Here is a 13,600-nt window from a genome sequence, read left to right as displayed (position 1 = left end):
CCTTTATCTTTTGTTTAATTTCATTTTAAAAATTTGTTTCTTTGGGATGATCTTTTTTTTTTTTGTAATGTCTTCAATTATGAACTTATCCATAAATTCAACTCAGTAGAGTATATAGCGTTTCTACATCTATAGCAATTCTTTTAATGGTCTATTTCTTAGTTTGAATTGGCCATTGCAAATGGTTCAGATAAGAGGTGATGAAGATCCAAATTAGAGTGGTGACTGAGTAGAGAGAAGGGATTTAGTATGACACTAAGAATATCTTGAACTATTCTGTGGTGAAATAATTCTTCCTCCCTAAAAGCATCACTATTACTATCCTTATTTATTTTGAAAGGTATGAACTACTGCTGGGAATTGTTGGGGTACAGGAGAAATTTATTTTTTAAAATAGGTTTTCATTCAATTACAGCCTCTGATAGCCAGTTAGAATTAGATTGTTCTAGTTTCTTTCCTCAGATTCCACCCCTTCTAGACCAGTGTTGTCAAACTCAAATAGAACTGTGGAGGCCATGCCCTCCAATCCTTACATAAAGAACCCTGCAGCTTTAATTTTAAAAATGTAATATTATCCATGTTTTATTATATTTTTATTTCCTTTGTTAAATATTTCCCAATTACATTTTAATCTGGTTTCAGAGTAACAGAGCTGATATCTTTGTTTCTAGACTGCTCTCAGTTTTCACCAAATAATGCTAAACTTACCACAGACATTCTCTCAGTTTAGCCTACTGAACTCAGAATTCCTGCCATGCCAGGGTGAAATGAGATTGTTGAATTACAATATTTTTTTTGTTAAAGATTTTATTTATTTTGAGTTTTACGAATTTTCCCCCAATCTTACTTCTCCCCCCCACAAAAAGCAATTTGTCAGTCTTTACGTTGTTTCCATGTTGTACGTTGATCCAAATTGAGTGTGATGAGAGAGAGAAATCATATCCTTAAGGATGAAACAAAAAGTATAAGATCAGACAATAAATTAACCTCCCCCCCCCCAAATTAAAGGGAATAGTCCTTGAACTTTGTTCAAACTCCACAATTCTTTCTTTGGATACAGATAATATTCTCCATTGCAGACAGCCCAAAATTGTCCCTGATTGTTGCACTGATGGAATGAGAAAGTCCATCAAGGTTGATCATTGCCCCCATGTTGCTGTCAGGGTGTACAGTGTTTTTCTGGTTCTGCTCATCTCACTCAGCATCAATTCATGCAAAATCCCTCCAGGCTTCCCTGAAATCCTGACCCTCCTGGTTTCTAATAGAACAATAGTGTTCCATGACATACATATACCACAGTTTGCTAAGCCATTCCCCAAATGAAGGACATTTACTTGATTTCCAATTCTTTGCCACCACAAACAGGACTGCTATGAATATTTTTGTAACAAGTGATGTTTTTTACCCTTTTTCATCAACTCTTCAGGGTATAGACCTAATAGTGGTATTGCCGGATCAAAGGGTATGCACATTTTTATTGCCCTTTGAGTGTATTTCCAAATTTCTCTCCAGAAAGGTTGGATGAGTTCACAGTTCCACCAGCAGTGTAATAGCGTCCCAGATTTCTCACAACCTTTCCAGCAATGATCATTGTCCTTTCTGGTCATATTGGCCAGTCTGAGAGGTGAGGTGGTACCTTAGAGAAGCTTTGATTTGCATTTCTCTAATAAGTAATGAAATTACAATATTTTTTAATAGTCAGAAAAACTTTTTTTTAGTTACAATAGTTTTTTTTAAGAAAGATTTTACTTATTTTGAGTTTTACAATTTCCCCCCCCTTCTTGCTTCTCTCGCCCCCCCCCCCAGAAGGGTGTTCTGTTAATATTTGCATTGGTTCCATGTTGTAGATTGATCTCAGTTGAATGTGATGATAGAGAAATCATATCCTTAAGGAAGAAATATAAAGTATGAGATAATAAAATTACATCATAATAAAATGCTTACCCCCCAATTTCACGGTAATACTCTTTGTTCAAAGTCCATAATTCTTTCTCTGGATACAGATGGTATTCTCCATTGCAGATAGTTCAAAATTGTCCCTAGTTGTTGCACTGAAGGAATGAGCAAGTCCATCAGGGTTGATCATCACCCCCCATGTTTCTGTTAAAGGTGTACAATGTTTTTCTGGGTTCTGGTCATCTTGCTTAGCATCAGTTCATGCAAATCTCTCCAGGCTTCCCTGGATTCTAATAGAACAATAGTTTCCATGACATATATATACCACAGTTTGCCAAGCCATTCCCCAATTGAAGGACATTCACTTAATTTCCAATTTTTTGCCACCACAAATAGGGCTGCTATAAATATTCTTGTACAAGTGATATTTTTACTCTTTTTTATTTTAATCATCTCTTCAGGGTATAGATCCCAGTAGTGGTATTGCTGGGTCAAAAGGTATGCACATTTTTGTTGTCCTTTGGGCATAATCCCAAATTGCTTTCCAGGATACTCAGAAAAACTTGAATGTACTGATACAAAGTAAAAAGAACAGAACCAAGAGAACATTGTATACAGTAACAACAATATTGTTTGTTGAACAACTGTGAATGACTTAGCAATACAGTGCTCCAACACAATTGTGAATGACATGTTGAAAAATGCTGTCTATATCTAGAGAAAAAAAAACTGATAAAAGTCTGAATGCAGATTTAAAACATGCTTTTTCTTTACTTTGTTTTTATTTTTTTTGTCTGAGCTTTCTTTCACAACATGGCTAACATAGAAATGTGTTTTGCCTGACTACACATGTATAATTGATAGCAAATTGCTCTTCTCAATCAGGTGGTGGGGAAGCAGGGAAGGAGAGAATATGGAACTCAAATTTTTAAAAGTGAATATTTTTATATGTAATTCAGGGGACATTTTTTGGGAACCTAGGAATCATTTTCTGCAACTTCTTGTGTATCTCATTGATCATCATTAACCTCTGATTGCAAGTCTCTTAATTTCCCTGGACAAGTCTCTTAATTTCCCTGAGCTCTAGTTTATTCCTCTATAAAATGAGAGGAGTTGGGTTAAAATGATCAAGTTTTTTTTTTTATCTGACCTCAGTATGTCAAGGAGTGGTCAGTAATTTCTCTGTTTTAGGAAAAAATAGTAAGAATGTATGTTACAGCAAGCATCTATTTGAGACTACAATTCAAACCCCATACATTATATCGTTTCCTTCTATAAGAATAATGTTGTGTTTTGGTGAGTAGTCTCTGAATAAATCACTTTGAATATGACTATGTGACTTAAATCTTGTATTTCAGGGTAGGTAGGTGGCATAGTGAATATAATAGCGCTACCTTGGAGTCAGGAGGACCTGAGTTCAAATATGACTTTAGACTAGCTGTGTGACTTTGGATATGTCACTTAACCCCATTAACTTATAACCCCACCCTACCCCTTAAATCTTATATTACATCTCATAATATTTAAGTAGCTTTAAAGATTTATCATAGTGTTCAGTTTTATGGAAATAGAATTAACGTAAATTTGCGTGAGATAATATTGTCAAATATTCAAATTAATAAATTAAAATTTCAAATTAATAAAATTAATAAAAATTAATAAGTTATAAATTAAATATTTAAATAATATATTTTACATATTTTACCATGAGGGGAAAAATATTGTTTTGCTTCCTACAGCCTTTAATCCCAGTATCTATGGAATATTATTAATGTAACAGTGTTTATATTGTAGCCTAAGTGGAATTTTTGGAAGGATTTCTTTATTTTGTTAAATATTGCCCAATTGCATTTAAAGCATTATTAACATTAATTAAAAATAAAAAAAATTGAATATTGTATTCTCTCTCGTTTCTTCCTTTGATTCCCCAACTCCTTGATATAAGAACTTTATGAGAAAAATTTGCTGTAAAATTTTTCCTTGGTTCTTGTTTTCTTCCCAATTTTGGCTTTATTTGTTCATGGCAAACCTTTTTAATTTTCATCTTATCAAAATTGTTCATTTTATTTCCCTCGATCACCTCTATATTGTTTAGTCCTAAACTCTTTCTTAATTTACTTAAGAGATCTCCCTTTTAGGTCCAAATCATGTACTCATTTTGATCTTATCTGATGTGAAATTTTGATCTATGTTTACTTTCTGACAAATCTTTACAATTTCTCCACCTGTTTTTGTCATATGGTGAGTTCTTGCCCCAAAGGCTTGCATCATTATGCTCAGTTCTGAGTGTATGTTACAAAAGATATCAGTCAACTGGCCTAAAGGAGGACAACCAAAATGTCTTGAGTCAGTTTCATAGAAGGATTTATAGGAGGAATTGTAGTTGTTTAGCTTAAAAAAAAAACTACCTGGAGGATTCACTGATACATACAAGATATCTCTGGCCTATCTCTAAAGCTCAGAAGAGATACTGCAGGGTTCAATAGAAAATGGGGGGGTTCAATAGAAAATGGGGGGGGAGGGAGAAGCACCATGACCAAATTGACTAGAATTGTGGATCTCTTTCTATTCTTCTCACTTGTACCTGACCATTTAATTAGTTGCTCTTTAGTTATGATAGGAGTTGTGGGAGTATAGATTATGTTTCCACCCAGGACATCACCAAATATAAGCTGCCTTTTCAATTTTCCCTTTCCCTCTTAACCTTTTTAGGGAACTTATTGTGTTTAAATATAGCTGTCAAAGCACAAAAAGTTCATGGAACCCTAGATTAAGAACTTCTGCCCTAGGTAGTTTGTCATTCTAGAAAAGATTCCCTGGACTAGGTATGTTCTGTTTCTACCTTATTTTAATTCAGCATACATATAAAAAGAACTTAGCACTTGTTTTGTTTAAAAGTTAAGTTGAAAAGCTAAATCTCTTCTTCATCTTTATTTTTCTCTAACCAGTACTGTTTTTCTTAAGGATGTGGGGTTAAAGATGATATTTTGATTTTAAGAATGCTGGACTTTTCATGCTCTGTAATAACTTCAAATATATATTGTTATAAAATGATATTCTTTTTGCATAGATTATTAAAAGATGGGAAAAATTATTTTACTAAAATTTTTTGGGGGAAGTCATTGACATTTTTTGAAGGAAAAAATAAATTCTAATATGCAGTGCAGACAGTAATACTTTATTTTATTTTTTTGACAGTAATACTTTAAATGCTTTTTTTCCCCTTTTTCAGAAGTCAATGAAAGGATTTCTTTTTGCTAAGCTATATTATGAAGCTAAGGAATATGATCTTGCTAAAAGGTAAAGTAACATTTTTATAAAATATGAGAATATTTTAAGTTTTTACAAAAGGTACCTGGTCATATTTTTAATTGCTTTAAATATCTGTTTCATCATAGGATTATTATTTGTATGTTCATGAACAACTTCTTGGATTGTTAAAAATGACATGATTCCTTCTAACCTCTATCTCCTTTACTCAGGAGGGATTAATGTTAGCAGTGATGACCCTGAAGTCATCAAATTGTTGAAATTTGGTACTCTACATAGTACATATGATAAGCTTTTAAAATAAAATATTTAATGAACTGAAATGCTATTTAACTGTTATGAATAGATTGGATTTTATTTTTAACTGTTTTATTTGTAATGATTGAAAATATTCCATTGTATCTAAATTTAGTGAATTTATAGTGAAAAATAATAGTGGTGACATTTAAAATTGAACATTGCAGTAACAATTTAGATAAATTCAACTATATTTAACATTTTTATATTTGGGTAGTCTTTGAAAATTCTTTTCTAGGGGTGGCTAGGTGGCGTAGTGGATAAAGCATCAGCTTTGGAGTCAGGAGTACCTGGGTTCAAATCCGACCTCAGACACTTAATAATTACCTAGCTGTGTGGCCTTGGGCAAGCCACTTAACCCCATTTGCCTTGCAAAAACCTAAAAAAAAAAGAAAAAAGAAAATTCTTTTCTAGAGGTAATTTCAGTTTGTGCTATATTACTAACAGAAATATAGTTAATAGCATATGGTAGATTATCTTAATTGGAATGGACATATTCGATCCAGAATATTACAAATAAACCACTTTGTAATATCCAACTCTTCAGACTCACCATCCTGGTTCACCTTTTTAGTGGTTTCCATTATTGTGCTAATGAATGTCACTTCTCATAAGGCCATAGTAAAAGAGAGTTATTACTCTTAGGACTTACTAAGTAGAATTTCTACGTACTTTGCTGGCTCACATTTGGTCATTGTTTTGGTTGATATTACTTTCTTCTACATTTTATTTTGGCTTAGTGTAAAATAAAGCATGTACTTCAAATATAATGCAGCTATGTTTCAGGTACAACTTATTAAACCATCTAGAACAAGTTTTCTGAATTGGGGGACCCGCCACATCTTCATTTTCACTAACCTCAAACTGAAAATATAGCATTTCCTCCATTAAAAACAAAACAAATTAAATTATTCTGAGGAGGGATTTATAGGATTTACTCCCATATGGGTCCATGACATTAAGATTAAGAAGACTTGTCCTAGAACATCATAGAGAACCAAGAATTAAGTGGGAGGAGATCCTATGAGCAGCTGATTTGGCTGCTAGTGCCTCTGCACTCTAATTGAGATTAGATAGGCTGTTTCATGTCTATTAAAATTTTTTTTTATAAGAGTTTTTATGATCTTTTTTATCATGCTCATTTGTGAGTATAGCGTTCCCCCTTTCCCAGCAAACTTTCTATTTAACAATAATAAAGAAAGGAAAGAAAGACATGTTCAGCAAAATTAACCATTGCAGGGGTGGCTAGGTGGCACAGTGGATAGAGCACTGGCCCTGGTATCAGGAGTACCTGAGTTCAAGTCTGGCCTCAGACACTTAATAATTACCTAGCTGTGTGGCCTTGGGCAAGTCACTTAACCCCATTGCCTTGCAAGAACGTAAAAAAAAAATTAACCAACACATCAATGGAAAATGACAGCATATCCCTATGGGTTCCATATCCATAGTCCTATTCTCTCCCCACCCCCCCCCCCCCCATCTCTGCAAGAAAGGAGTGAGGTACATTTTATGATCTCTATTCTGGGACTAGGTTTGATCCTTCTAATTACACTGCTAAGTGTTTTTGTTCTTTTCACTTAGATTGTTGTTATGTATGTTTTCCTTGGTTTCCTTACTTTTTTTTACATTACTTTATATAAATCTTGTGTTTGTCCAAATTTTTCATATTCTTAATTTTTAAGGGGTACTAATATTCTGTTAGATTCATGTCCTATTTATATTATTTAGCCAGTTTAATTAATGTTGCCTGTTGATTCTTACATGTAGTTCTAATTAACTTGGATATTTGTTTCCTAGAAGAGACAACATGTGGCAAAAATCTTGGCCTTGGAGCAGCTAAACTAGGTGGCGTGCTTGTCCTGGAGTCAGGAAGACCTGAGTTCAAATTTGGCCTCAGACATTTAATAATTACCTAGCTGTGTGGCCTTGGGCAAGTCACTTAATCCCATTACCTTCCAAAGAAAAAAACCCCAAAAAAGTTTTTGGCCTCCAGTTCTGACTCCAGCTTTTACTGGTTGTGTCCATGGGGGACACACAATCAGAACCTTAACTGCATGAGCAGTTTCCATCGGTAAAAATGGGGTGTTCTCGTATTTCTTACTCTGTAGTATGATTTATGAGTGGAAGGGAAATCTTGGAGATAAAATAGGTAAATCTTAGAAACTGCTTGAACATAGACCAGTGTCTAGCCTGAGGGTAGTTACTTTAACAGAAACAAAGAAATTATGAGGAAGAGTTTTTTTTGGGGGGGTGAAGTTGAGTTTAGTTTTGATCTTGTTGAGTGAGGTGCTGCAGTAGGTCAACCAGGTCTTAATGTCTAGTAGGTATTTGAAATTTCAGCACTATCATACAGGACAGAACTTGGGAGAAGAGAGGTAAGGGAAGTGAGATTATCAAATGGAGGAATCAAAGAGTTCTGAAAACCTGAATTTAGGAATGGGAAGGGATTAAGTGATCAGGAGACATAAAAACCAAAACAGTTATAAGAGGAGGAACTACTGAGTGATAATCCCTTGTTTCAGGGAGTTTTTAAGGTACTAAAAAATGGAGTGTTACTCTAGGTATTGGGTGGTTTTTTTTTTTTTAGGTTTTTTGCAAGGCAAACGGGGTTAAGTGGCTTGCCCAAGGCCACACAGCTAGGTAATTATAGGTATTAGTTTTCTATGGAGGTTATGTCTTTTCTTTTGTTGCTTGCCATTTTATTGACAAGAACACCAAATTGGAAATCAGGGTACTTTATTCTAGACTTTAAGTAATTTTTTTTTACCTTAAATTCCTGAGTTAAATAAATGAATTGGACTTAAATAGTCCCTAAGGTTCCTTCACCTCATAAGATTTTGTAATGTATATTCAATAGTACTTCACACTAAGTCTAAAAGAATAATCTTCAAGGCATAATTTGTCATGCAGCTATATCCCTCCCATATTTTTCTACATGTTCCTTATAACAAAGTATAAAAAGGAAAAGGGAAGGGAAAAACAGTTCAGCTCATTGATCAAATTTGAAAGTATGTGAGGAATAGAGCTAGAAGACACTCAGATTTGGATTAGAATGATACTTTACATTTTAATGGTGAGGGAACTGATGAAGCAGGTAAATATGAAGTGACTTTTCCTAGGTTACATAGCAGAGCCAGGGGATTAACATTCTAGTGTTTATCTATCTGGTAGTCTTTTTTTTTTTTTTTTGGCAAGGCAAATTGGGGTTAAGTGACTTGCCCAAGGTTACACAGCTAGCTAATTATCTGAGGTCACATTTGAACTCAGGGCTAGTGCTCTATCTACTCGCCACCTAGCTGCCCCTATCTGGTACGCTTGCCACATAATATATGGTCCATAATTTTCAGTTATATAGAAAATCTCCACAGTTTCAAACCTCCAGTTCTTTCAGAATCCTTGGTTGAGATATCAAGTCTCTCTTCATTTTAAGCTTAGAATATATTGGGATAGTCATTTCCCTCATTACAGTTTGAGCTCTGTAGGATCAATCAAAACATTAGCTTTTGATGTAACTTTCATATTGTTTGAAGTTACTGAGTCATTTATTTTTTATATATATTTTTTATAATCTCATGCAAATAAAGAACCCTGTGATTGAGTGATTTTTTTCCATTTATGTACAGTTGCTTTTCTGATAATAGCTCTGTTTTAACTACTTAACTTTTTTCCCCCATTAAAGGAACGGACTGGGTTATTTTAAGTTACCTGGCATATTGTAAGATAAAAGCAACTTTATATTTCAGTGATTTTATAGTTTTTAAAACAACACTTACATGAATTCCTGTTCTCATGGTACTGCAAAAAATTTCAAGATTCTGATTAAATTTAGAAATCAGACAGTGAAGAAGGAGGGGGAAAATGTGAAGATTGAATCTGTTTCTTATGTTTTCAGCATTGGGTAAAAAGTTTTGTAGATGATAAACCTAGTACTTTGTGTTATTTTTGGGTTTTGATTTTATAAGCTATTCAAATCACTCTTAATAAATAATTTTGGATTTTATGTGTTGATCACTCATCTAAGTAGTATGGTAACCAAGAGACAAATATTGAAGGTGTACTAAATTAGTGGTAATTTTTTTTTTTGTTTTAAGTGTGTTATAAACTGTTCTGTTTGGTTTTATAGTTTAGAGTTATATTAAATTTTCATTTTTTAAAACCTCTTTAAATTCAACGTTTGAATTATTTCACAGATATATATCTACTTACCTTAACGTACAAGAGAGAGATCCCAAAGCACACAGGTTTCTGGGTCTTCTCTATGAAGCTGAGGGAAACATTGACAAGGCTGTTGGATGTTACAAGGTGGGTAACAAGTGTGATTAGAATGTGAATTTCAGTGTGTCATCCTGTACTTTACTAATATGCCACTACTATTTTTATTTTTAATGTTAGATACTACTTTTTATGGGATCTAATTAGAAGTACAACTTAGGTTCTGCCTTTAATTTGAATGAAGTGTGTTGCAGATCATTTAATCTCTTAATGCTACGGGCAACTTTCTAAAATGGAAATTCTCCCAATTGTTGATATCACAAATCTGGAACAAAACCATTTAAAAAAAATTATTTATTAAGGTTTTTCTTTTCTGCTTGTTTGTGCTTCCTTCTGAAGTTGGTTCTACCCTATTGGGGGCATTAAAAATGTTTCTCTGTTCCTCCTCTCCTGATCTCCCCCACTTGCCCAAAGTGACACAACTAGACAATTTTTAAGTATCTGAGGTCGCATTTGAACTCAGATCCTCCTGACTCCAGGGCCTGTGCTCTATCCATAGTGCCACCTAGCTACCCCAAAATCATTTTTAAAAAGCTTAACACCATTTATAAAAATGAAATATATTTCTAGAATCTATGAATAAATGAAAGAATTTGAGTGTGTATACATTAAGTTCATTTGATATGGTATGGCATAACAGATTGTTAGAACTATTTGAATTCTTTGGTATACAGAAGTATGATAATTGGTAAGATTTCCAAACAATTTGTCTAGACATGTTTTTGTGATTTTTTTTTTTTCTTTTTGCAAGGCAAATGGGGTTAAGTGGCTTGCCCAAGGCTACACAGCTAGGTAATTAAGTGTTGGAGGCCGGATTTGAACTCAGGTAATCCTGACTTCAGGGCCGGTGCTCTATCCACTGCGCCACCTAGCTGCCCTTTTTGTGATTTTTTTTTTAAACAAATTCCAGTCCTTTTGTGTAGATAAAGTTGATCCTCATTTTAAAGATTAAAAATAAAAATAAAAGAGCAAAAATAGTTGGGAAGTGCCATTTTCCTAGATTATGTAAGCTTGATTATTTTTCCAAGATTCAGTGGATTCATAAATTGTTGCCTTATGTATATGTTTAAGCATCATTAATTTATTTGATATTTCTTTTCTTTTTAAATTGCCAGCGTTCAGTAGAATTAAACCCAACACAAAAAGATCTTGTGCTCAAGATTGCAGAATTGTTGTGTGAAAATGATGCTACTGATGGAAGAGCAAAATACTGGGTTGAAAGAGCTTCTAAGCTTTTCCCTGGAAATCCTACAATCTATAAGTTGAAGGTAAAAATCCTGTTTTTTAATTAAGTGAAAATTATGTAATTTTTTTTATTCCTAACTTAAAAACCAAAAACAAACCATTTCTGTATATAGAGTAGAACAGAAACATATTGCATATGAAATCATGAATCTAATTCCATACTATTTGTTTTTGGGAATATATATACATACACACACACACACACACACACGTATATAACTGCATGTGTTCTCATGTATATAAACACATACACTTACACACAAATATTCCACATATTGTCCTCTATTCTGTTTGTGCTTCCTTCTGAAGTTGGTTCTGTTCTATTTGGGGGCATTGGAAATGTTTCTCATGGTCCCCCCCCCCCATTTTTCAATGACAACAGTATTATGGACCTCTCCATTCCAAGAGAGGGGGAAAAGAAATCTTTTTCACAAATAAACATAGTCCCATCCAAATGAGATCACACTATGGCCACATCTAAAAATGTATGTCTATCCTTGACTCTTATTGCATGGAATCGTTGTTATCTTGGTTCTGCTTGCTTTACTCTGCATCAGTTTGTTTCCTATGAGTCCCATTTACTATGATGACTTAGTACTTTAACTCCTTAACATATAATCTGTGCTCATTGATTTTATTCGTCTACTTGCAATGTATGTTTCTGTGTGTGTGTGTGTGTGTGTGTGTGTGTGTGTGTGTGTGCGTCTGTCTGTCTCCTTCCATCCATATGCATCCATGTCCATATCCACTTTGAAACCTTGAATTTCGGCTATAGTAATCCTGCAATTACCTTTTGGGTTTTCTTTCAGGAATAATCAATGACTTCTTTCTATCTTTACTTTGTCATTTGGTTTTAATAGATAGGTCTAATAGTATCCAGTTTTTTAGTCATGGTTTGCAGGATGTCTTTTTTTTTTTAGTTTTTTGCAAGGCAAATGGGGTTAAGTAGCTTGCCCAAGGTCACACAGCTAGGTAATTATTAAGTGTCCAAGACTGGATTTGAACCCAGGTACTCCTGACTCCAAGGCCAGTACTTTATCCACTACGCCACCTAGCTGCCTCAAGGATGTCTCATTCTTAAAATTATTTTTCTTTCTCCTGTGGTAGATATTTTATATTCTTTTTTCTTAATCTTTTGGTGTTGATGATGATGATGTCATGACAAGCACATGAATTGATTTTGAGTCGGGGTGGGGGAGGTACAGTGCTAAATCACCAGCCTCACTTTCCTCCAGATCTGTCTGGGTCTAGTGGCCAGATATGGATCAGGATATGAGACAGGGTTAAGTAATTTTCCCGAGGTCACACAGCTAGTAAATGTCAAGTATTTGACCAAATATGAGGCCAATTTGAACTCAAGTTCTCTTGACTCCAGGGCTGGTGCGCTATCCACTGCATCAACCTAGCTGTCTGTTTTATTGTTACTATTAAAGTATTTCATGTTTCATGAAAAAAAATTGATTTCAATGTGATCTACTCTAATAGGGAGTCTGACACTTGGAAAAAGTCAAACACTTTTTCTTGTAAATTATTTAAATCTTCCCTCTAGGACTTTTCACTTCCATTTTTTTATCTTTTGTCTTATTTCATCTAAGGATTCATATGTGTTGTGGAAAATACATATTCTCTTTTGAGTCTCTGCTTGTGAATTGTTAGAACATTTTCTTAAGTTGTATTTTTGAGTCTCTCTTCATCAGATAATTTTTTATATTGTTAATTGATATTTTCTTTAGTTTTCTCTTTCTTAGTTTCTGAACTGTGGCTTTGTTCCAGGGCTGGTATCAGTTTCCTGCTGCAGTTGTGTTAATTGTCTCTGTTTGGTTCTGGCTTGGATCATTTGGGTTTCTGTAACCTTCTATAACTATTTCCCCTTGAAGTTAGTCCCTCCCCTTCAGCTTGTCCTACCCTTGTCCTTGAATTTTTGAGTTTAAGAGCTCTGGATCTTCAGGGTCTTCTGTTAACTTTGGATAGAATGCTGGGGATTTACTGATCAAGTGCTGTTTCTAGTGTTTCTTAAGGTTCACATTGTGGGATTCCTACTGCTGTGGGTCTCTGGGAGAGATATCTGCTTCTGCTGTTGCTCTATACAGAGCCTAGCATCTCCATGTTGTATGTCTGGTTGCATTGGAACTTTTCTGCACTCATGTGGGCTTTGTAAAAGGTCACTTTTTAGAAGGTGGTCACTAATTTATTTTTTGTGTGTGACTTTTTGTGTATTTCCTGGGTGGGGAAAAAAATCACTTTTGAAATTTTCATTGGATTTCTTGATCATTATTTGATCTGATGCAAGCTTTAAGTTTTTCCTGCAGTATGTGGTACCTGGAACAATTGAAATAATTTTGATAGTTATCTTTCTTGAAATTGTAGCTATTTCTAATCTTTGAGACTAAATTATATATATATATATGTATATATGATTGATATACAGAGTATTTATCTATATATAGTCATTTTTAAGGACTGAGAATAGAAATTAAATTGTTCCCTAATATCTATCATGGATATGTTTATTTATAACTACAGGTATCCTTTATACTTTCAATTATTAAACATCTACTATGTGCTAGCTAGCATTGTGGTTTTGATATAAGACAAAGTAAATAATCAATAAATATTTTCT

At 34.0% G+C, this 13,600-nt stretch overlaps 1 protein-coding gene across 2 annotated transcripts in view; it reads left to right on the top strand.

Moving 5' to 3' along the window:
• Positions 1-13,600, top strand: part of LOC141491322 (E3 SUMO-protein ligase RanBP2-like) — a 69,167-nt gene that overhangs the window by 11,739 nt on the left and 43,828 nt on the right. For both annotated transcript variants that reach the window (XM_074192149.1, XM_074192148.1), the window contains exons 2-4: positions 5,129-5,196; positions 9,654-9,765; positions 10,851-11,003. In XM_074192149.1, coding sequence (XP_074048250.1) covers positions 5,129-5,196; positions 9,654-9,765; positions 10,851-11,003 — 333 coding nt within the window. The remainder of the gene's footprint in view (positions 1-5,128; positions 5,197-9,653; positions 9,766-10,850; positions 11,004-13,600) is intronic.

Source organism: Macrotis lagotis, chromosome 6, assembly GCF_037893015.1.
Source record: "Macrotis lagotis isolate mMagLag1 chromosome 6, bilby.v1.9.chrom.fasta, whole genome shotgun sequence".
Lineage (NCBI taxonomy): Eukaryota > Metazoa > Chordata > Mammalia > Peramelemorphia > Peramelidae > Macrotis > Macrotis lagotis.
This window is presented reverse-complemented; position numbering and strand designations above follow the sequence as displayed.